Source organism: Ooceraea biroi, chromosome 2, assembly GCF_003672135.1.
Source record: "Ooceraea biroi isolate clonal line C1 chromosome 2, Obir_v5.4, whole genome shotgun sequence".
In the NCBI taxonomy this organism is placed as follows: Eukaryota; Metazoa; Arthropoda; class Insecta; order Hymenoptera; family Formicidae; genus Ooceraea; species Ooceraea biroi.
In genome coordinates, this window is record NC_039507.1 from 1090921 (window position 1) to 1115675 (window position 24755).

General features: G+C 40.8%; 3 protein-coding genes and 1 long non-coding RNA gene across 16 annotated transcripts in view; 2 read left to right on the plus strand and 2 right to left on the minus strand.

Annotated features, from left to right (window-relative positions):
* Window positions 1-6228, plus strand: LOC105287931. The gene is made up of 2 exons (XR_002193986.2): window positions 1-4498; window positions 4865-6228. It is a non-coding gene; the product is annotated as an uncharacterized LOC105287931 (long non-coding RNA).
* The window catches only part of LOC105287932, a 35418-nt gene extending 26587 nt beyond the window's left edge, over window positions 1-8831 (minus strand). For 6 of the 7 annotated variants that reach the window (XM_011353822.3, XM_011353816.3, XM_011353821.3 and 3 more), the window contains exon 1: window positions 8657-8831. The gene's annotated coding sequence lies outside the window, so the exon portion shown is untranslated. Of the gene's footprint in view, window positions 1-4470; window positions 4870-8656 lie in introns of those variants that run through there. The other variant, XM_011353815.3, reaches the window with a different exon arrangement.
* A 247-nt stretch (window positions 8832-9078) lies between these two features.
* Window positions 9079-15166, minus strand: LOC105287934 (synaptotagmin-1). Of its 4 annotated transcripts, none has more exons than XM_026975427.1 (10): window positions 14908-15166; window positions 13564-13708; window positions 12760-12885; window positions 12393-12481; window positions 12178-12306; window positions 11888-12085; window positions 10407-10559; window positions 10165-10285; window positions 9921-10093; window positions 9079-9570 (listed from the first exon to the last, which is right to left on the minus strand). In XM_026975427.1, the coding sequence occupies exons 2-10, from the start codon at window positions 13703-13705 to the stop codon at window positions 9361-9363; spliced, it is 1341 nt and encodes a 446-aa protein (XP_026831228.1). In that variant the 5' UTR covers window positions 13706-13708; window positions 14908-15166; the 3' UTR covers window positions 9079-9360. The 4 variants fall into 4 exon arrangements, with proteins under 4 accessions (XP_026831228.1, XP_026831227.1, XP_026831230.1 ...); XM_026975426.1 differs by having other exon boundaries at window positions 14904-15165; XM_026975429.1 differs by lacking the exon at window positions 14908-15166 and adding an exon at window positions 14776-14893.
* Window positions 15167-15862: 696 nt separating this feature from the next.
* Window positions 15863-19068, plus strand: LOC105287935. 4 transcript variants are annotated; one of them, XM_011353828.3, is made up of 6 exons: window positions 15863-16391; window positions 17271-17407; window positions 17530-17610; window positions 17985-18115; window positions 18225-18386; window positions 18558-19068. In XM_011353828.3, the coding sequence occupies exons 1-6, from the start codon at window positions 16309-16311 to the stop codon at window positions 18777-18779; spliced, it is 816 nt and encodes a 271-aa protein (XP_011352130.1). In that variant the 5' UTR covers window positions 15863-16308; the 3' UTR covers window positions 18780-19068. The 4 variants fall into 4 exon arrangements, with proteins under 4 accessions (XP_011352130.1, XP_011352129.1, XP_011352132.1 ...); XM_011353827.3 differs by having other exon boundaries at window positions 15878-16391; window positions 17253-17407; XM_011353830.1 differs by lacking the exon at window positions 15863-16391 and adding an exon at window positions 16398-16584 and having other exon boundaries at window positions 17253-17407.
* Window positions 19069-24755: the final 5687 nt, after the last annotated feature.

Consider the following 24755-nt stretch of genomic DNA (forward strand, 5'->3'; position numbering starts at 1 on the left):
CAATAGAAGAAACATGTATATATTTCCACCATTTCATGGATGACAAGGGTGATAAGGGTGAAAAATAAAAATTCCAGAATTTTCCCGACTTGCCAGGTCTTCTAACTTTGTATCGCGGCGATACACGGCGATACGCGGCAGGTCGTTAAGCGAAAGTAAGAGTAGACGTATGTTCGATCGTGGGAGATCGAGACCTACGCGAATTCCGCACGTTGGACTGCGGTAGCTGCTGCTGCTGCTGCTTTCAGAGAAACACCAATGGATAACGGTTCCTCGCGCTCTCGTTCAACTTACCTGTGTGAACTTGGCATTCCATTTTTAATTAATTTTTAATAAATTGTTGTCTATCGTTAGAGTTTCGTTTGTAGTTGTACCATTAATTACGAAGAGATAAACAATCGCGCGTAATACGCAATTTTGTCAATTTTTAAGTTATTTGAAATCCGTTTCCGCCGTTTCTATGTTAAATCAACATATATATAATACATAATGGAAATTTCATTTATCTTCTAGTCGGGTGCCAACCATTCTTTCAAAATGTTACAAGGTTTATTACCAAGTTCACATAGGTGTTCAACTTAACGGTGAATAACAATGCACGAGTGGATTTCTCGATCTCGTCAGTGCGTTTCAAGCTTACATACCTCAGTTTTGGTTCAATAATAGTACAGGCAAAACGTGATTAACGTAAGAAGGGTAGTCCGTTCGAATTAACGTCAACTGTACGGAGAGGATTATCGAGATGTACGGCTTCGATGCAGGAGCCAAGACGGTAGATAATTTGCCACGTATAACAATGGACAGAATTATTATCGATATTAACTCCTTTTGGTTTCTCCTCGTTCGACTCAACTCGTATATTTAACGCGTTAACAATCACTCAATCAAAATAAAAAACAAGGATATCCAAGTAAAGTTGATTAAAAAGTAAAAGCGGATCAATGCATCACATTTATATCAAGTACAGGCCTCACGAAGCTCACGCATCACTCAAGTATCATCACTGATCGTCAATCACCTCTGATCGCAATGTCACCAGAAGCTGATCATCGTCCATCGCGACCCATTTATCAAATGGTGCATCGCAAAACTACCTATTCCATTTGCTGTTAAAAGGCAGGATACGCGCCAAACACTTACTCGATTCACTAGGTCAGATAATAGCGTCTATTAATAACGTTCCCTCAATGCCGAGCTATGTATTGTATTTCGCGACAAGATCCAACTACATCGATTTCCGGTCAAACGATCCACGCCCGAATACTCACGTACGAATGTGGCATATGAATACGCATCTTGCAAGACGCGTGTTTCGATGATGCAACGTGTTCTTACGCGCTCTGCGTAACATTGGAAACAGATTTCATTTCGCAGTACCTTTCGGGTACGTGCAAATTACGTAGCACATTAGCGTAAAAACACAACCGTTTGCACGACTCGCTAGCAAGACTAGTATCTTGCTAACGCGCCCATCTAATTTATGGAGTGAAACTCTTGAACGTTTCAGGAAAACGTGATTAACCGAGTTTCTATCGCTACATTACACCACAAGACTAAATGAAGCAGCTGCATTCCATGAGACACGATCTATGAAATTAGCGGGATTACTTGGTTTTAATTCGTACTCTTTGCTTATTTTAAACTAAATGGCACACGTCGAATGAAACCTGAAAACGAAGATTGTGAAATACCCGTAATGCAGCGCGATAGACCACTTTTTACGCACTGGTAATCCCATTCATTCATTGCGCGAATAGCGTCGCGAAATGATTCCATAGCACTTTCTTCATTAAGAGTATCTCTAATTTCTTATTACTTTCTATTAATGACGACTAGGTTTGCGTATTTCACGTAAATTTATGTTGATGATTAGCGTCAGAAACTTGTACATGGTCGCACAATGAATAAATGTTATGAAATATATTTATACGCATCTTTTCTTTTTTTCGTTCTCCCTTTGCGAGAAAGTGGCTTGCAATCGATAAATTCACGCGATAATAAACTCATTTGCATGTAAAATGTAAATGGAAAGTTTTTACTATGTGATATCAGTAGCTGGTGCTCGATCGCGCGTCCAAATGGAACGCGATGTGGACGAATTAATGCAGGAAGGCAGAATCGTTGATAAAGAGCCGCGCATTGTCGAAGTACCGTGAGAGATTACTCTTGTCTGTGCTTTCACCGTGACTTCCGGAACTGTAAGCCAATTCCTTCGCGAATTATATAGGTATAGCTACTCAAAAGTCCAATCATCGACGTTTCACATTGAAAGAATGTTTATGATTAATGATTGTGCAAGATGCAATGAGATATATATCACAATTTCGTTACAAAGCCAGCTTAAATTGGCAGCACATTGATTAGCCTTATCGATGTTGGACAAGTTCAAGATAACGTTATTATACGTTAGCGTCGCGGCAGTGCGGTCGCGAACGCAGATGCAGATGCAAATGCATCTTACGATAGATAGACAGATTTATAAAAACATTGTTTTAACATGTTTAACATTGTTTTTAAAAAAATAACACTGGATAAAATACATGCCTACCTTGCGTATACGCGTGTATATGCAATGGTATGTTTTACAGATAAAACTCTACAAAGCACAAATGAATAATAAATAGAAAATATCCTAGAAAATATTTAGGCTTGATTGAAAAATGTATATACGCATAACATGTATGTGTAGCAGCAGCGTGCCAGTTGCAAGTCATATATACATACAATGTCGCGCCAGCTTGTCATACATGCAATTTCATCTTATTATATTATAATATATCACACGATCATCTCGACCTTGTTTCGAGGCCTTCGTCTATCCTTGAACCCATATATACACAGGTAATTGTATTCGAGTCAAATCCGTCGCCGGTAATTTACGATATAGTCGTAACTATTATATCCTCCTACACTTGCACTTTCTTCGATGCGCATTTCGTGAATGCAAGATTCGATATTCCGCAGTGTGATGGTCGTCGGTTCGTCCCGCAACCAAAGGGAAGCTTTCTCTTTCGCTGGGGACCAAGTGCCAATTACGACGAACAATGCGGAATACATTATGTCACATCCTCAATTAAATTGTCAGAGGGAATCACTATCCGTTACTACGTAATTCGATTACTCTTTTCTTTGTCACCTTTACCATGTGTGCTTTCGATTGATCGAACAACAAGGTATTTATCAACGAGAGAAGCATATTGCGCGCGTGATGCAGTCATCATTGTCAAGGTCTCATGGTAGACGCTCGGAGGATGATTGGCTATCTCTGGTCGGATAACCGATGAACCGCAAACAGCCTGAACGACCACTAGACCGGCAGCATTGTCCCGGAGACGAGACGAGACATGGTACGTCACCCGCGACCAAGAAATCCGTGCGCATGTTGTATGAAAAGAATCTGTGCTTCTCAAACGCAAGATAAACCCTCTCGTTCGACTCAAACCTTGCGAGGAACGTAAAGTCAGGATTTCCGACTAAAATATGTTTGCTGAGCAAAGATTGCCATGGAGCAAAGACTGCTATCGAACAATCAAGCGGTAACCAAGCTGGTCGGCGTTATCTCGTTGCAACAAGTGAACACCGAGCTTATTCGGAGCAGCGGAGGCGATCGACTTAATCCGTTGGCTGTATAGCATGTAATTTATCACGTAAATACATTGAAATTTCACTTTCGAAATGTCTCGAGCGACCATAAAATCCAACCATCGTGCGAACCTTTAGGATCTAGCCTGAGGAGGTTGTCGACTCGCAGAGGCAAATGGTTGCGACGTACGACGTTCGTACGTGACAAGGAAGGAAACGAAAAACCGTCTCGGGAAGCGTTCATAATACGTTATTCAGGACAGGGTTAGCCACCTGAGAAAAGCGTGAGATATCGAAAATGTAGACCAATAAATTTTAAAGGAGCAACCAGCTCCGCCGCGCGCTCGGAGCCGTGCTAAAATGTATATATATAAACTAGCGAATTATCGATCCGCTCTGCAGAGCGGATACCCTTTCTGGGTACTGGAGTCTACTAGCTTTACTAGTTTCTTTGTAAGTCGAACTGCACTGCACGAAAAACTAATACGTTTTCACGTCAAGGTCGTGGAAAAGCGGTCAAAATAATTCGTCTGAAGGACAAACTCGTTAAAACATTATGTATCTCTTTCTCTTTCTCTCTCCCTCTGACTCACTCAGGATTAAAAGATTAAAGAAAGTGCGTTGCAACGAGATAGCAGTTGAACGTTGTGTAATTCTGCAGTCTCTATCGAGGAAACGAACGCGGAAACGCGGTGCTTTTCTGTTTGCAGCCGTATCTTTACGAGCCAAGTGTGATAATTAACGGTGCAGAGCGACGTTAAAGGCTCTTCCGGCCGCGTCTTCCGCAAAAAATTGATGGAACGAGAAAACGGCAAATGGCGAACGTAAATGGTAATAACGAGGAAGAGGACTAGCAGGTAGATGGATAAAGGCGAATATCGAACGAACCAGCGTGCAGACATACGCAGCATCAGGGGTGAGAGACACGTAGGCATAGCAACCACCATCCATCCCCGGAGTCCACCCGCGCAACCATCGCAACATCGAGGAATTTACGCTGTATCAAGCGTTCACAGGAAATCCGAGACGAAGATCGGTTAAAAATACACGGCCTGTTTATACGCGCGTACGTGTTACTTGACAGTACCGCGATTACAACCCTTTTATTTTTCTCTTCTCCTTTGCACGCATGCGCGCGCGTTAATAGACATACCAAAGACATGCCGTGCCCACGTGTGACGTTGCGCAAGTGCTCTCTTTCCAAAATTTATCATTAGTATATTTATTTGTCAAATATCATATTGTAAATCTCACGCTAAAAGTAAATCTCTCTTTAATGAAGTTAAGGAAGCGCCGTCCTATCGATCCGCTTATCCGAGATGGACGAGACGACAGATCTCGTTGGACTCTTAGAACGTGTAAGACATGTGGAGAAGAGATGGATAACGATATAAAGAGTCGTCAAACGATGCCGTCGACCCGAACGTTGCCGATCATCCCGTTCCGCTACGAGTGCTCGTACCATCATCGTTGACACGTACGATCGAGCTCCGCGAGACCGAAAAGAGGAGGAAACGCGCAGCTGAGTATACATGCACGTAACCGACGAGATGGATACACACATAGATATGAATATTGCATGTTATATTTGACGCATCGGCGCACCAGCGAGCCGGCAAACCGGCAAACGAAAGAAAGAAAGGAAGAAAGACGAGATCGTGGTTTCCTCGTTCTCCGACTCCGACTCGCCTAATACTATATTCCGCTATATCCCGCTACATTCGCATCGCGGTTCATCGATATCTCGATAAGGATAGAACGTAAATCCATCAAGCTATTTTCTCGTCGTCATTATTTGCGAAACGTATTTGCAAAACTGAAGGAAACGGAGAAAACTTGCATTTTCCAAGCTATTAAGGCTGCGCGCAAGTTTCCAACGTTTCTTGGACAACTTTCTTCATAACTGTTTCTTTATAAAAAGTTTCCGCAATGTACGCAAAATACATTGTGGCGGGTCAGGATATCACCGAGAGAAATCCTGAGTGACAACTGGCGTCGCGCTTTTACTTTCCAAACCGATCATTTGCTCCGGACGTTGCGTACCTATATATCATACGCAAATTGACAAACGCGTATAAGCGAGTACGTTAATTTCCTTACAAGCTTTTACGATTCAACGAGACGAATATCGACCAATATTGTCGTCAACTGTTTCGTATCGTCATCGAGCAAGTACCGAGTTTACTTAATTCGCACACGCGTTTTCATCTTCTTACGTAATTCCGCTGAAATAAATCGATGCCGTTTGAGATCGCAGAGGCAAAATATCAAACCCTTTTTATTTATAAACAGGGATTGTGTGCAACGCGTACTACTGCGCTCTAGCCAACCTGTTTGCATCGTCAACCATCAACGATCTGGTTTGTATCGCGAGTAGACTTACTCGCGTTTTAATCTCATCGATTTTATCCCCACTGATCAACGAGAAAAGAGTATTACGATTCTGCGACGAGTCGCAATATGATCATTGGTCATTTTCGCGTTTGTCTTTACGTTTTGCGAAGAAGACACTTGCAGATTATTCATTCAAATGTCTTATATGCAATAGAACTTACTATTATTCTTACTCTCGTCGACTTACCGATGTCGAACCAACAGGTTTACACGTGTAAAATATCGATTGTAAAATAAACTTCCGAAATCCGAGCTTTTGGTTTCTACAAGTTCCTCTTTTACAGATACGGTACATACACGAGTTGTCGAGGAGTTGAATGATTCTTACGTGTCAATTCAATTACTTTGAATCTATTTGAGTCATTACTTAAATCTCTCGTTCAACAGAACGAGACCGCGTACGGAGTATATCTCACAAACAACTTAATTAGTGTTTATTTCCATAATGCAAGTTCAGTCCCTTTGTGTAAAGTGACCAAGCATGATAATATACCGGATGCGGAGCGTTAAACGATAAATTAGATTCACAGAGAGGATCTCTGGGCGACTTCCTTCCTTGCTTTGTGAAAGCTCGACAAGCATGTTTCGCGCCGTTTTCGTTTAAAGGCGCGACTAAAACGGAAAACTACCGCGATACATTTGGTTCGACGTGAACAACAGCCGATAGCGTGCCAATCGTCGTTCAATGGTATTTAGAGGATCATCTATTTCGAGAGAGGCCTATTTCAACGCCTTCCTTTTAAATAGCTTTTAATTCGCAGAGCGAATTCGCGTAGCGCGGAGAGACTTTCAAATTGATGAAAGCAAAGGAAAGCTCAGAGACATGCAACTGTAATAGACGCTTAATTGACATACCTTTATTTATGTAAATGTACAATATACGACTCTATAACGCGTTTGCGAGAGTTTTTGGCAAGATTACGACAGTGGACAGTGGTGCAAACGTAGCGTGTGAATCGAGAGAGGAGGCTAAAGTTCGAGAATAATTGAATAGGAAGTAACTGCGATTGTGATGGAACGCCGCGTTTAAACGATGTCTCAAGGTATCAGGAAATTTTCCCATAACGCTTCGCTCTACAGCTGCCGGCCGTACACTTTACTTCTAGGCGGCGGTTCTTCGCTGGTTGCGCAAAATTCATTTGCATAACAATAACGCGCCATTGCGTGTCGAAGCGGTTTAAGCGGTTCTAGCCAAACGAGGAGTTTTAGAACGGAGGAAAAATGCGGTTGTCTGGAGGAAGAATGCATCATTAAAGAGGGCTTCATTATGTTTCTCTCTCTCTCTCTCTCTCTCTCTCTTCATTGTGATGCAGCGCGAACGTCGCATAATACCACTTTTACCCGTTTTACCCGCTTTTGCCTGCTTATTTTGTCACGTACGTGTCGCAGAGTGTCGTTGATAATGGACAATTGATGCACGTCGGCTGACACTTATTTGTACGTTGGAATGACGCGCCATCGAGTCAGATTCTTCTTTCTCTCGTGTTGCTGCACTGTATATTTAATCCACATCTCGATATCTCGATACAAGCCTATCTCTTGAGGAGCGATATCGGATTACCTGGATATGCGATAGTCGCCAATCGCCGGCGCAACTACTACTGGAGTCGTAGATGACGAACAAACGATAACAATAGTAGGTACGGCCGAATACAAAACAATGGTGATAAACTGCATCATGGCGTTACGTTATGTCACGCGAGGCAAGTACAATACGCGTAAATACAAAATCTCTTTTCTCGAAATCACGTGGCGTTCTTGACACGACGATGTTACTTTTGCAAAGTGCACAACACCTGATCGCACACGCCAGGAGCACGTTGCTTATAACACTGCAGTTATAATGTTACGATTATTGCTCGCGAGCTGCCCTCGTAGCCTTGATAATGAGCACTCGATCACGATTAATCTCCGAGTGCGCGGCGATAGCTTTGTCGTAACGCTTTGTTGGACAATGTGCTGGCTAAAACAATCAGGCACAATCAGAAGGAACCGATCACGCTACTTTCTGGCAGGTAAACGAATCAGGCTCTAGTATTCTCTGGCAAGTTTTCCTCTCCACCGTAATTTTCTCAACAAGAGCCAAACAGCCGCGAACGATCGGTCCGATTAAACTCGATTAAAAACCGATCGACTCCGCTTGGTGTGTTTACGATCGCCTAATCTCTCGTTTGATCAATGAATTATCCCAATTACGTCATCGATCGAAAATTGTTGATGCATCGTCGCAGCAAAGCAAGCACCGATAGCAAGTAGCGACTTTACACGCGCTCAAGTTGCGACAAGTGTGCGTGTAACGAGCGCACCTACACGGCTGTTTGATTATTCGACTGGTCAACGTTCCGTAATCGGGAGGCACACTCCGCGGAAGAATCGCAAAGTACTCATCCATCAAAGATCCGGTTTAAACGAGCGTTGTGTCGTCGGAAGCGCCATGACGCGGCCGTTGTCCGTCCGCGAATCGAGAATTCGAAACGCAACGCAACGAAACGTGACGTGACGTAACGTAACGAGAGTACGAGATACGCGCCGCATACCACGGCGAACAAGAGCGAGTGCCGGTTCGAATAACGCGCAACGAGACGGACCGAGCGAGGATGCCGTCCAACGTGGAACGTTGATGCGCCGCTCTCGCTTGGAGGTTACAATCTCGAGCAACCTCGTTCATCGTGGTACTTACGCCCGGAAACGTTGCCCGCACCGCAAGCACCAGAAAATTCCGCATCCAGCTGGAAATCCTTAAATCGGGAGGGGGATTCGCGGAGAAGAGGCAAACGCGACAAAACTCAACGGCGACAAACACGCGACAGACACAACACACGTACACACATCTCAAAACAGACTGAATCAGCGCTCGCGCAGTGCGTGCGTCGCGCAGGTTGCGCTCCCATCGCCCTCGCGTCGTAAAAAAAACGTTACCAGTGCCGCCACCTATCGCCGACGTGGTATATACTCACGCGCGAATAAGAGCGGAAATTTTCGATAATCCAGGCTCGATGAAATTATTATTCTTTGGTGATACATTGCGTGTTTTGCGAGAACACGCGCGCCGATCGGATCAGTCGTTCATTCGAAACGGTTTGAAATGTCACGATTGAAAATGAGATTTCTGCTGTTAATTTTTATTATTCTTTCGTCATTTCGATTAATCACAGAAACTTAAAAGGACGTTCATTCGCAAGGTAATCTTTGGCGGTTACACACGCATACACGCATAATCCACTAGCGCTAATAATGTATATTACGAGGATTAAATTATTAAATAAATAATTACACTATAATTAACATTTCAACAATCGTGATTGCACAGTAACGCGTAAAAGACTCGCTGCGAAATGGCGGTCATGTACATACACATGTAACAACGAGGGCACGCTTTAAAGTTCATTTCAAAGTGTGCCACACGGTGACGAGTTTCCTTGGATTTTGGAGCACCGAGAACCAATGCAGTCTTTCCGTCGCACCTCTCACGCCTTTTCCCAGCGCTACTTTGCCGATAAAGACGTCGGTCGATTTGTTGAACGAGTTGACCGAGTCCTCGCTGTCGCTCGCGTGATCGCCGGTATTCGTGGCGACTGATCCCTCCGATAAGACCTGGAATCGCTCATGATGGTTAAATTAATCGCGTTTAATTCTATTATAGCTTCCCACACAGGGGTGCCTGGAACCCCAAGTAAAATAAAGTAATTCACGATTTTTTAATGTAACTTTTTTCACAAGCGAATATTTTACAAACTATTTTCTTTTTCAAATTTTGAAAAAAACTGACTTAAAATCGGTTGATTTTTTTCTTAAATTTTAACTAAATGTTCGACGTGGGGTAGCCTGTATTCCAGTGTGGGAAGCCCGTGAAAATTGAAAGTGTGGGAAGCGAGTAGGATTAATCCTGCGAAACGTCTTTTAGCGTCTGCGCAACAACCAAAACAGAGATCCATGAGATTTACCTTGCTGCAAAGCACAACCAGAAATTGAACGGTATCGAGCTGGGTGACCGCTAGGTCGAACGTTAAAGTCTCGTTAAACTCGGGCTGCGCAACGGCGTGGAAAAATTTCGTTTTCTTCTTCTTCATTTTCTTACCCGTCCTCCCGTTCAACATTAGCACTCTAACGTACGGATCTACAATGGGAGAGCTGATTGATGAGAGGTGTCCGTTCCATGAAGCAACTCACGCTGCAAACGGTACTCACTGAATTCGTTTAAACTCGATACCGTTGGCGTAAATTTGATGTCGCGCAGCTTCATGATGTTGATGGTCAGTCTCTGGGCGGTGGGTAGGTAACTTATGGCTAACAAAATGTCGCCAAACTCCTAAGTAGCGTACGCAACGTCATATAAGCACATGTCGCATGTGTGTGCATTGTGTTTTATCGGAGAATATTGTTATAGAGGCATATCATGGGTAGTAGATACATCATTGGTGATACGTCACCTGATTGGAGGGTTTCATTCTGTAATTGAACAAATGAATCTCCGGACTGTAGAAAATCCTCTTTGCGTCTTTCAGCGGTACCTTGAGGGAACATAATTCCGTATGATTCGCATATCTGTCGTGATCGTACGCTGTGAAATCTAGAATCCATTCCTGTAACAGAAAGTAACAGAATCTCGTGGCAAAAGTGACAAATCACTCGCGATTAGTTATCATCGTTACATAACACAACGATACAGGAAACGATGACGTGCTAATTACGCTTCTGCCTAATTGTATATAAGTATGCTTGTGCGCATACTTGTAATTGTCTGTAAATTCAGTATTCGTTTTGTCCCACAGGAGAAATTTCCTTAGTAGCACAGTACATTGGCACAATATTGGGAAATAATATAAATCTAATATTCAATATTGGGTGTGAATTGAATTTCAACATTGGTCCCATATTGTAAGGTGGACGCCTTCTCTTATTTAGCCAACGTCGAAGCAGCAATATTGGTCCAATAATGTGAAACCATTAGACCACCAATATTGCGTTATAATATTTATACAATGTCATAATATATTGGATCAATGATTGTATTCCAGCATTGGATTAATATTATAAATTGAATGCTTTCTCATAGCTAATATTGCATAATTGGTCATTGCATCCCAGGCAGCACACTCTCTAAATTTCGTACAGTGGAATCTCACTCTTTTGGAATGAGATATCACCTCAAGCAATAGTGATTTCAAAAGAAAAGAAGAAGAAAAGAGTACTGGATCGGTTTTCCGGATGGTTATTTATAAGGTGATAACGCAAATGTTTCTTGCGAGAACTTCACGCCTGGCCTGGCCATCTATCGGTCACTTGGTAAATCAGAGGCGGGAATCTCACACACACATACTTATGTTGATTTTTGTCTCTTGTTCCATAATCGAGTACATTGAAACGTATGATGTAAAAATAATTAGTACTCGCAAATTAAGTAGAAATTACTATTTTTTTCTATATTAATTATATAATTTCGAATCAATTTAATAAAACACATTTTTCGTTTCTGTGGAAACGTGAAAAATACGTTTTTAAAATTTAGGTCTAAAAACGGTTTCTATTTAAACCAGGCGTGAAGTTCTCGCAAAAAACATTTGCGTTATCACCTTATAAATAACCATCCGGAAAACCGATCCAGTACTCTTTTCTTCTTCTTTTCTTTTGAAATCATTATTTCTTAAATGGTACTTTATGTTTCTTATAGACATTATATATGATATTGATGTCATCATGGGTGTATCGATATTGGCAGCACATTTATGTTTATTTTGTCATCAATATTGGTGTCATCGTGGGAACAACAATATTGGCAATGTACCTGCATTTTATCAGTAACCAATATTATCATTGCATTGGCCAATAATGGCCAAGATATAACCAATATTGCCCAATATAACCAATATATAACCAATGAATTGCCAATGTATTGTGCTACTAGGGTTACCTTAGCCTCCTGCAGTTTTGCATCCGCGATGACGAAAGTCTCCTTATAAATCGGGCTGGCGGTATGCCTGATGCTTCTCGTCCGAAAACTGTGCAATTTCTGCCGTTTCCTGTGACTCCAGGATTGCTTCACGATATTCAGTGCTACGTAAGGTTCCAGCGTGCCGTTGTACTGCTTCGGAGGAAGGCCGCACATCGCCTGTAAAATTGCGAAAAACGTAGCGTGTCTTAAAAATTTCTCGTAATCACTCTGCTTTTTGTAGAATATCAATCGTGATGCCAACAACGTACCTCGATACCGATAACGAGTTTCCCGCCGATCACGTCGCCGCAGGGTGGCAAGAATTGCAAGCTTATTGTTAATTCGGTTGGAAACTCCTTCACCTTTTTGTCGCTCTTTTGCTTGTCCTGAATTAAATTCTGCAATTTTTACAGATGAATTGAAGTTGTTAAAGCAACGAAAAACTCTGATTTCTTTACACACACACACACACATATATAGTTACCAGAGTGGAGGAGCACTCTACGTTTTCGCATTGAGCACTAGCAGAATTGTACGAGTCCCTGTGCGATTCCACGTTTTCGCTAATGGTGCCTGTACACACGATATTATTTTTTATTGCTTTGCTAAAGAAGGATTTCTCATGATTGAGATAATTGAATTGAGTAATTGACAAAGTGAATTGTTTAAAGTGACAAAAAAATCACGTTTCATTGCTCCGAACGTAACAATAGAAAATTTATGCAAATTTATGCAAATTTACAAATGTTGACAGAATAATTGGTAGTAGGAAAAAAAAACAGAATAATTATCTCACGAGTTTTCTTTTCTTTTATTTTAGGATCAAATTAAACGCGATGAAACCCACCTACCATTATTATCATTTTCGTACAGGCTACCCAATCTCCAAGATCTATAGCTGACGTCGCTTAGCTTCAAGTTTTCTTTCTCTCGATTCTTTGCTCGCGGGACAACCTTTTTGTTTTTGTCTTCTTTGCCTGTGAAAAATCATTTGAAGGATGTCGTATTTTTGCTGTCGCGTACTCGATTCATGTCCTTTGTCAGGTTTCTATCCGATACATATTATATTGAACAGCAATTAAGCAATAGTCAGTGATCCTCGCGACGACGATTGTCGTCGCTGACCTTGCGCCGGCAATTTTTCCACGAGATAGTTACATGCATACTCGCGTGTATGCAGATTCGAACGCAACATCATTCGGGCGTTTCCTCGCAACATTATCGGAAGGTTGTGCATTGTGTTTGCCAGTTGACATGCTTAATTACGTAACGCTGCAGAGGAAGCGAAGGAAACGTCATTTATCCACGTACGCGCGATGTACGGCGTGTGTCGAACGACGCAAAGCGGCGCAAAGGCGTAATTTAGCCGGTATCGCGGAAATTTATTTCTAACACGCCGATGAAAAATGTCGCCGTAATCGTTTTTAATGCGACGCGAACGCGCTTCGCACGTACGATGCACGTGCACGTATATATAAGCGCGGAATTCACCTACGTGACTGGAAAATAAAATGTGAAATCGGTGCCAAGTACTTTGCCAAGAGCTGCAAGCGATGCTACAATCACGCTTGATTGGCTGGCGCCGCTGACTCGCCAATTAGTAGAAGAATCACGCGACAACTTAACGGCAATTTCGTAAACGATAATGATCTTACTTGATCTCCTGAAACACTCGTAGCCGATGCAACCAGGTGTGAGAAAGCAAACGAACAAGAGCAATGCGATCAGGATGATGCCCACTCCTATCGCGATTACGATAAGCAGGCCCCATGGGCCAAACAGCTCCTCGAACAGCATTCACTGGAATTACACGAGTTCAAGGTTACTATGAAAAGTGGTCGTGCGTAAAACGCGTAACGGTAACGCGAATCAAACGATTCATTCCGGAGCAAGCCGGTGATACTCCCGAGTAGCACGCAACGTAACGTGCGCGGTGATCTGCCGCGATCGAGATACGCCGTTACTTAATTGTTACATTTATTACGTTATTATTATCCCATCGGACCCCGCGAATCGGATTTCTATTGGCTCGTAGCCGATTTTTATACTTTGATCGATGATCGCGAGTTTTCCTCGCGAGGAAAGACGTACGGCTTCCGGCTTGGCTGTTATAATGGAAACTCACGTCGATTACTCACGTCTCGTATTCGTTGCCGCACATCTGCTAACGCGTGTTCTTTGCGACATACGGGCGTGAAAAATAAGCCGCGTTAGCGTACGTACGTCGGCGGACTGCGACACGGACACGCACACACAGCTGTGTCACTACCAGCGGATTCTCGGCTTTGCGAGAGCGAGCGAAGCAAACGATAACGAACGCGTCGCGATAACGAAGCACTGTCAAATAATATTCGTTATTACGGTATTACAATACGCATTTGTCTTTCCTTTCTGTCGAGCGATTTCTCGATCGAGAGAAATCCGCAAAGAGCAAGAGTAATACACACACACACATGGCACAAATAATACGCAATATTTAACGAGTTGAATAAATAGCAGAACTTTGCCTTGTGCGATGTTGGTACGCACGCAACAAAAGGAAACAGAGAGAGAGAGAGAGAGAGGAAAATTATACGTTTTGTACGTAAAGACAAAATGTCATTGCAACACGAAATTGCAAGAGAAAAGCTTTTGTCGACTGTCACACGTGTCTGATATTAAATACACATTATTGCATGTTATTTTATGCATCTCACGCATTACGCGTTACACACGTATATATACATACATACGTATGTAATCGTCGACTGCGTGAGGAAGCGTTAATTTCGATTATGACAGACAGAAGCGTATCAAGTATTATCTGAAATGTTTAACGAGTTGATCCATGAGATTGATCACATCTGTTTTTATAGAAACCCACGCACAGACATTGCGCGAGTCGACTATAGTAACGTTGCTGTTTCTGAGTTTTCCTTCGTTTCAATGATTCCGCGCCCAATGAAAATCGCGAATCCAGGAAGTCAATTCGCAAAATTCAGGCTTCACCATTCACCTACGAGCCTAGCTGATATTTCCAATTCGATTCTCGGCTACTTTCCCACACACACGAATATCGGTCCGATTTTCACTCGTCCACCACGTTGTAGATCCATGGCGCGTTCGCGGTTGCAAACGCGCGAATTCGCGACTGGTGACCGATCGATCGATCAAACGTCGATGAAACGGCTTTGTTTTCGCGTAAGCACAGGTACGACGGCCGTCCGCGTCTCCGGCTTAGCCAACAAATGACAAAACGTATGTATACGTTACGACGTCGAGAGACGGCGGGTCCCCCCTTGTAATGTTCTACGCCTCTATCTTGCCGGTAGTTTGCGAGTAGATGAGTAATACCTGCCTACGGTTGTGCATTGGCGGCCACGACCGGGGACTCCCGGCTCTACGCGTTTGCAATCCTTTTTATTTATTTATCGCGATATTAACATCCGGACTATACCGCTAGACTACTAAATTATTAAATACTTTTTGCATTTTTTCAAGGAGTGGAGTCAAGGACAGGGTCCTCGGAGGCGAGTCCTCCAATGTTGGATGTCGTTCTTTCGCTGAAAGAGCATTTTTGGGTCCTTGAATGAAAAACAGCTTTAATTCTTTCTTTCTTTCTTTTTTTTATTTCCGCGATTCTTGTCTTGCGGAATCGTTTCGTAAAATCAGCTTGAGAAATATCGCTACGTGGCACAACACACGGCTTCACACTGATGAGTTGGAGATATCGATGATGCACATTAAATAAATGCCATTTATTATTACGTATTGCGTACAACTACATCTGTGCGCGCCTATGCCTTACTGGATTATATTTGTGCGTGTATATGGAGGAAACCACATGTGTTATCACTGATAACACACAGGAGGACACCAGTACATGCATATGTAATTGCGTGCGTCCCGTAGCGGAACCTGTGATTGTCGACAAATACGTCAACGTGTCGGAGTTTATTTGTCGCGACATTGGACAAAAAGTATCGTAATGCTGCTTGAAAAATAGTTATTTACATATTACGCGCAATGTTACAAGTTTAATCGAGCTTCCACCAAGTAGAAACACGAATACGAGGAAGCAAAGGAACAGGACAGTGACCGTTATCGTGAAAGGAGTTGTTCATACGCTCATATGCCGCTAGCAAAGTACAGAGTTTCCCTTTCATTACGCGACGACGACAAGCGACCATACATATAATTTGACTTGTCGTTTTCCGGTGCAATTTTCTCCGTAGCGCGCGCGAATCTTTAAAACGCGCTCGTGCGTAACGCGCACGGCAAAGTAGCATCCTCGACCTGTCTATGACTGCTGGTGGTTCAACGTAGATCAGTGGCACGAGGCCGTCCACCTGGACAACTCGTCCGATCCTACTTACATTAACATTTGCATTTAATAAATATGAAATTCGCATGCGACGAAGATGACACGAAAACGCCCTGCACGAAAAAGAAAGAGAGAGAGAAAGAGAGTTCACCGGGAGTCGATATCGACACTTGTTTGGCCGTGAGTGACCTCGATCCCCGATCCGCCGTCTCTCCTTTCACTTGAAAAGTACCTCCGTCCGAGCACTCTTCATCGCACCAGCTTGGCTTGGCAAAGACATACCGCACATTTCGTAACGAAAGCTCAGTCCATCCTAGAACACCGATCGGCACGAGTTTGTTCGCGTCGCCGATCCTTCAAGTTTCACTTTCACGTAAGTCCGACAACGGACGTGCGCATCCGTACGTTTCTGCTTGTGTCTTTCATTGTTTCATCATTCGATCATTTCATCATTCGTCGAAAGATTATTTTAAATAAAATAGCAACGTATGTAATAAATAAACGTTTGTCGAAATTGTGCGTGATATAAAAGGACCGACAAGTTTAATTATTTCATGCAAGAGTACATATCTGCGCTCTCTCGCCGTTGGAGAACGTTACACGCGACTATCCGGCTCACAGTTTCGCTCATAGATTTCACTTTCGTGCGATTCTAACTGATGTGAGCTTACAACAGATGATAGACTGATCAATTAGTGCAATAAAATGCAATAGAACTTGTGAATGCAAATGTGAATATAACAGTGATGGTTTGCACTTGATACAACAACTGCAACAAGCTATACGAGCCTTTGTTTTCACTTGTCTAATCGTAGACATTCTGGTAGTATCGAAAAATCGATTGAAAAGTCTGGCGTATCTGGTGACCAAGCAGAAACGCCAACAGCTGCACTCTCAGCGAATTGATATATTAGTTTAAATTGCGAAAAACAAGTTTTACCCAGAGTCAAAGGACTGTCTGAAATTATTTTTTAATCAAATATTTTGTGTGTGCGTATATATATAAAAATATAATAACTCTGTGCAAAACTTTTTCGATAGAAATTCGTTGAATTGCAGAGAGAGAATACTCGTAAAATGCATCTATCAGATACATAAACGACCCATGTGTGCAAGATATCTTTCTTTGATGATAACGAGGACAATCATGAAGTCTGCGATTATGCGACTATTGCTTTTGCTACTCTTTTATGACCGTAAGTATCATTCATGGTATACAGAATTTTCTAATCGCATAAAACAACACGAGGCAAAACTAATCCAAATTAATTTAGTTGGTATTTTTCAAGTAATTATCGAATAAAAACGAAATTTACAGATGTGGCAAGTCTGATTATACCGGAGGAGCTTCCGACGATCCTCTCTCTCATCTATTCAAATATCCCACCAATCAAGAAAGGTTCCTAGATTTGATTGAAAAATGTAACGTTAACATTGTTCTCTGTCGCGTGTATATTATTTTCGGTACACATTGAAACTCATTTTCAGGCCAAGTGATATTTTTATTATTGATAAAGTGCAAGAAAATAATTGCTGGTATTAGATGATTTTTACTATTACATGCATTATTATTATTACATGCGTTATTATTACTATTATATGCATACTTACTCTGTTCTACGATGTACAAATGGCCTGAAAATGAATTAGAACTGCTGAAAAACGGCTTAGCAGAGAACGTGTTAAATAACATTCGATGGTTAAAAGTTTCATCCTACAAATTAGGATTTGTGCGCGTTGATCCTTGAGAAAATCAACAATTGAATTCCACAGGAACCGATTCTAGGCTGGGTGTGGGTTTTCGATTAGGCGAACACGCGGATTTCCAAATTCTCATTGAATTGGGTCCGCAAACCGAAACAGATCCAGTAGGAGTATCTGGCGATTCCAAAAGACGGCGAGATGTAAGTCTTTATGAGTATCGCGTATACTGAAAGTATACGGTGTTTAGTCAAGTAAATCGGACATTATTTAAAAAGGAAAAACTTTCTATTCATTCATATTCTAATATAGGCAATGTTGACTGCTGCGATGAAAGGAGAGCTAGGACCATTGGCACAAGCGGTGGCCAGATATCAAGTCGAGAATAGGATTCACAAGGAAATGAACAAGCTTAAGGTAATGCAGGAGAAGCTGAAAGATGTTCAAGTAGAAAACAAACCGAAGGATTCAGATGTAAGTTTATTCATAAGTTTCAGATGATAGATTTGTTCCTCCCCTGTAACAAACGAATTTTATACAATAATACGCAAAATCGTTAATGACAATTGCAACAAGACACATCCAATTTATGTTCAATCACACAGAGGGAATTAGTTTAATTTCAATTTCAATTTCAATTTTTAGACCGTTTCCAGTAACTGGTTAACGAAATGGAAAGAGGAGATGTCGCAGTCACCAAAAGACAACGTGCCATTAGATTCAGTCCAAAGCAAAGACGACAAAGTAATACAGCAAAGGATAGGAAGACCAGTCAAAGTCAAACCCATTGTCCAAACGGATAAATTGGACGAATTGACCAAGTTGTACAAGTTGCAAAATGTAAATAACACAGAAAACTTGGCATAAATAGATTGTGACTTTCTTTTGTATTTATTGTATGTTGCGCTGCTTTTCACAACATATATTCCTCCAAGAAGCATCTGTCTGAATATTATAGTTACAATGTAGATTCGGAATATGTTTGACATTCTTGTGCGATGCGCATATCTCTTGCCAAATTGTAACGTAAAATTAGTTTTATTTATTATATTTATAATTATTTGAGTAAAAAATTGTCAAAAGATAAAAATAACCCAGAAATTGCCTGTATAATAGTCCTACATCTACTTAAATTAAAAGAGGTAACTTTCCTTCACCTGTGTGCTCTTTAACAAATTTGAATGTCTCAGTAGTTTCACCCAGTAAGCAAATTGATCACAGACTGCGCGCAGATTGGTAGCAAATTTGATCAAAAACCCATATCAAAACCGTAGCCATCTGTGTCCGCATTCAGCTTGTGTTTTGGCGACAGAGTCTGCTGTCAGGCAATAGCAGCAGATTTGCAGCAAAAACCGCGCAGATCCAGATAACACGCATGTCGAAATGACATCTTAAAAACGTCTTAAAACTGACGTCTTTAAGACTATATCAGAAAGATATCCTTAAGACGTCGTGAAAGAGACGTCTTAAATTCATTATCAGAAAGATATCTTTAAGATATCTTAAAAAAATGTCTTTATGACTTTGTTAGAAAGACGTCCTTAAGACGTTATAAGATAGACGTCTTTAAGACTTTGTCAGAAAGTCGTCCTTAAGACGTTATAAGATAGACGTCTTTAAGACTTTGTCAGAAAGTCGTCCTTAAGACACGTCTTAGAAACGACTTTAAGGCTTTATTAGAAAGACGTCTTTATAATGTCTTAGAAAGATGTCTTTACGACTGATACAAAATGTCATCGACAAAATGACATCCATAACTTAACGTATGTCATTTTGTCGATGACATTTTGTATCAGTCATAAAGACATCTTTCTAACGCGTTATAAAAACGTCTTTCTAATCCATGTGTCAATGATAATCAAACCAATTCTCCAAGAGTTAAGACTTTTTGGAATCGGCAAGGAAGCTGGTAGAGGCCAGAGGACAGAATGTTATAACCTATTAATCTATTAATTAGAATAATAGGTCTGTTCTTTATTGCTGAACTCCCTGCACTGGGCTGCATTAGTTCAGAGTTTATCTTTTTTACTCCATATTAGGAGGAAAAGGATAAACTCTGAACTAGTGCAGCCCAGTGCAGGGAGTTCAGTAATAAAGAACAGACCTAATAATTCTTATATAAGACATCTCAAAGACGTCATATAAAATGTCATCCCAAAGACGTCAGAAAATACGTCAGAAAAGACATCCCAAAGACGTTATAAATCGGGCCATAAGACGTCTCAAAGACGTCATAACAACGTCCTTCTGATAGTTTTATAAGACGTCTTATAAGAATATAAGACGTCTTTTAGACGTCTTTAAGACGACATAATGTTATCTGGGGAGTCTGCGCTCATAACTTGGCAGCAGATTGGCGCCAGAAACCGAGCAGGATCTGCGCGCAAAACTTCCCAGATAACATTAAAAGACGTCTTATATTCTTATAACCCGGTAAACATTTTTTTATATATAATCAGACAAAAACTGGTTATACAAAATTATATATCATTTTTGTTCATATATAAATAGATATGCTTATATATAAATGGATATGATATATATATATATATATTTGTATATTATTAAAGATATGTAAGTAGTAAAATATATTATTTATTGTAATCTGAAGTCCGACTTTTTCGAACTTCAAATTGCTTGCGTGCGTGAACTACATGGACGTCCATGGGAGTCTCTGTGCCGCAAGCGTAATTTTCAAAAAAATTAATATGCCAAGACGTGTATATTAACTTTATTATATAACTGTATATAATATATATATATATATGTATATGTAATATATATATATATATATATATATTGTATATTGCTATATTAATAGTTTTCTTTATTCTGAAGAAGGAATGTGGAAAGAAAATTACATAATTCGATAAAATTTATATTTCATTAATTTAATTTTATTAATTAAATAATATTAATGTTATTTATACAATTTATATAAGATTAAAATCAATCTGCTCTCAATCTGATAGTTTTAGAAGACGTCTTCCCGGTAAAAAATTTTGCATGTATATTCATGCAGAATTGAATATACTTCTACAAGATTATACATAATCTGTGCAGAAAATATATAATTATAAATGACAAAGTATAGAACGTTATATATATTTATATATAAATGCAATAACTGCTACATATAAGATGCGCACTTTGCATACTTATATATAACGTTACAATGTTTTATATATAATTATATATAGATCTGTATTTGTCTAATATATAATATATATATATAGATCATATATAAAAGCCATTTAAACAGCTGATTAGGTGCAGCGTTTACTCATAGTGTTTGCTATCAATCTGCTCCCAAGTTTTGCGCGCAGACCCTGCTCGGTTTCTGGCGCCAATCTGTTGCCAGGTATGAGCGCAGGCTTTGCGCGGTTTTTGCTGCAAATCTGTTCGTGTTGCTTGACAGCAGGCTCTGTTACACTTCTGGCAGCAATTTGACAACATAATTCCAGAAAACAGATCTTGCTTCAAATTTGTTGCCTTTCTGGTATCAAAAGTTTGTAGCAAGCACTGCTCGAAATTTGTTTGCTCAGATTTTGCTATCTGGGTCATTAAACAAAAGTCAACTTTTAATTAATCTGTATCAAAGAAATCTGTAAATAAAAAGAGTCGTGACAAACTTGAAATATTTTGCATGTATGATTACTTGAAACTTGAAATTATAGACATTATTAATTAATTTTTTAAATAATTTAATTAATTCATTTTTATTATATTTCATACATTTTTATACAAATAATCTCTCGCTAAAAAATAGAAACTCAAATCATATATGCTTGCAGTGGATTTGGTATTTAATTTTCAAAAACAATTCAAACCTTAGGCCATATATAAGTATGGACCGCCAGTAGGCTGTATATCCTATAGCAAACTGAGACGAAAAGTGTTGCCAAGTATAACAGTTTTTGGTCGCTTAAAATCCGCGCGAAAATCAAATTATGGCTGTTTCCTGTTTCTGGAGTGACTAGTGAAACAGTGTTGCCATTTGCACAAAAATTACAGTTAAAATACTTTTTATAAAAATTTCGCAATTTGTACGCACAAAATTGAGGCGATCCCATATCGGAATAAAATAAAGCAATATAATGAAGCTTTTCGAAGCGTAATAAAAAAGAGAGGTGTATTCTCCTGTATTCTGTAAAGAAGACTTCATTATATTCCTTTATTTTATCCCGAGTGCGGATGATCGAAATTTTCTGCGTATAAATTGCCAAAATTTTGTAAAAAGCATTTTAACTGTAAATTTTGTGCAAATGGCAATATTGTTTCACTATAGTCACTTCCAGGATCACTACAAGCAGAGAGAAACCTGACAGCGGCCACTAGCCTCCTGACGTTTGGCGCCGCCTAACAAAGTGGACGTGAACTAGTTCACACTTCCCACCACAGACAACAGCACACGGCGGCAACCCATCCGAGCGCTCATCGTGCCTAGAGAACCTCAAGTAAGAGTATGGACATCGTGGATTCGCACCTGATTGGTCTAGTTTCTAGTGGGATCGAAAATAGCGGAATTGAGGTTTATCAATTAAGGGACTCTATCTAAAATACATCTTTGTAGTGTAACGCTACGCTACTGCTCCGCGTTCGGCTGAAGTCACATGGCACGTATTTTCTGCGTAACGCGTAACCGCGTAACCAATCAAATCTTTGCCTGCAGAAGCTAATATTCAAATGAAACAATGTGATTGGTTACGCGGTTACGCGTTACGCAGAAAATACGTGCCATGTGACTTCAGCCTTAGGGTGAATTCACACCTTAGCAGAATAGCAGAAAGCAGAAAAGCAGAAGCCAATCAGAACTCGCGCGGATAGTCGACAGTTGGCGGAAAGATAGAAGCAGAAAAGCAGAATGTACTGTCGACTAGAGTTCTAGCCAAGCGTTTTAAGGCTGGTATTCATAGTCGGATTTTATATACCAGCCTAAATGGAAGCAGTTTTACATTCGTTTATGCAACACTGACCAAGTTTACACGGCAACGTTAATCGGGTTTAATAACATCCGTAGTTCTAAAACTGTCCAATTACAACTATTCTCCTGAAGAATGGAATGACTGTGATTGGCCAACCTTATAACTACGGATGTTATTAAACCCGATTAACGTTGCCGTGTAATGGCACTCACTGTTTAGGCAAGAGAGCCATGAACACGGAAAAAATATAGATACGACTCTGCGTTATCGACATGACAAACACGCGGTGGCGATCCGCACGACAAACGGTGGCGCTGACGCCCGTGTACCACGGGATTCCCCGCCGGCGAGTGCTTCTCATAGCGATCTACGATCGAACGGTGCCGCGCCTTGCTTGGTGGTACGCATATCTGTGTGAGCTCGCTTCGAGTATGTATGTGTCGCGTTTTCTCTTTGAGTGTCGCAGTTTTCTCTCTGAGTGTGTCGCAGTTATTCGAGGGCAATCGAACCTATGAGGCATCCTGAAGCGGATGTTATATCCGCACGAGACTTACGAGATATTTTAATCGACCAAGGATCGCCTCGCGACGGAAAAACGAGGGTTGAGCCATTTCTTTCATCGATCCTGCGGATCGATGCCGCCATTGCAGCGGACCACAAAGATAAGTAATCCGTTACTAATCGAGCTTTATTCCGTCCAATGATCGCTATCCAAGTTCATCTCTCAGGCTGTGGTATCGATTTTGAGCCGAGAGTTCGATTCATGGACTCGTAAGAATCATTATAACGAGTTTCCCCGTATACTACGGGGAATTGACCATAACGTGCTTTGTTTTCCCGTATACTACGGGCAAGTGACTTCTTTACCGGTTCTGTCCGTATACTACGGAGAGGTGATCATCTCGATTTAGTCCATCCGTATGTTACGTATAATTGTTTTCTATTTCATATCCGTATCCTTCAAAAAAAGGATCGCGACTTACTGATTCGGTACTTTACTGAACGGCGTCTACAACGCAGAACCGCGGCCATTTTCATACACACAACTTTGTCGAGTATCGTTCATAACGTACACTATTTCGTTCGCTGATTATCCGTCCGATACATATTATCTTATGATATATGTTATTCACGTAATTTATAAGATTGATACGATATGTTTCTTATGCGAATTATCTGATTTATGTTGTTTATATTGCTTATGTGGTTTATATGTTCAATGTAATTCATATGATTTACGATTTATGTGATTCATCAAACTATTGCGACATTTCTTTTGTTAATGTTACTCGAGCCGCTAACCGCTTCAGAGAAGTCGGTTATTGTTTGATCTTTGCGTTCAGATACATTTACTATATTGCGTTTATTCACTTTTCAACGTCTTTGACGAACATTTACTTATTCTTTTAGTTTACGATTAGTGATCTTTTGATTTCTTTAGCATTTAGTGATTCTGTTTTGGTTTTAATATACCGACTTGCGTATGTAATTACGAAATACATTATACGATTATTATTTTTCCTGATTAGTTATTTTTCGACACACCGGTCCGTCCGATATTTATTTTCACCGAGCTCAGGTTCCTCCTGCGGGAGCTTGTACAAACACTGCAAGCAGAGCATCCAGAGCAGTACCTCTGAAGCAGCTGCGCAGATGGGATATATCTCTGCATAAACGAATGACAAACTGCGCTGCAGTCGCTTTCGCAGGCAGAGTAAACGAACAACATCTGCGGCAGCCACTGCGTAAACGAACGCAGCCAATGCAAAGGAACAGGGAATAGCCAATCGCGTTGCTCGATTTGGTCATCCGTACTCAAATCGTGTAACGCGATTGGTTATTATTCCCTGTTCCTGTTGCCTGTTCCTTTGCATTGTGTAATAGGCTTTAGATGTGAATTTCTCCGAAACCAGGCTCA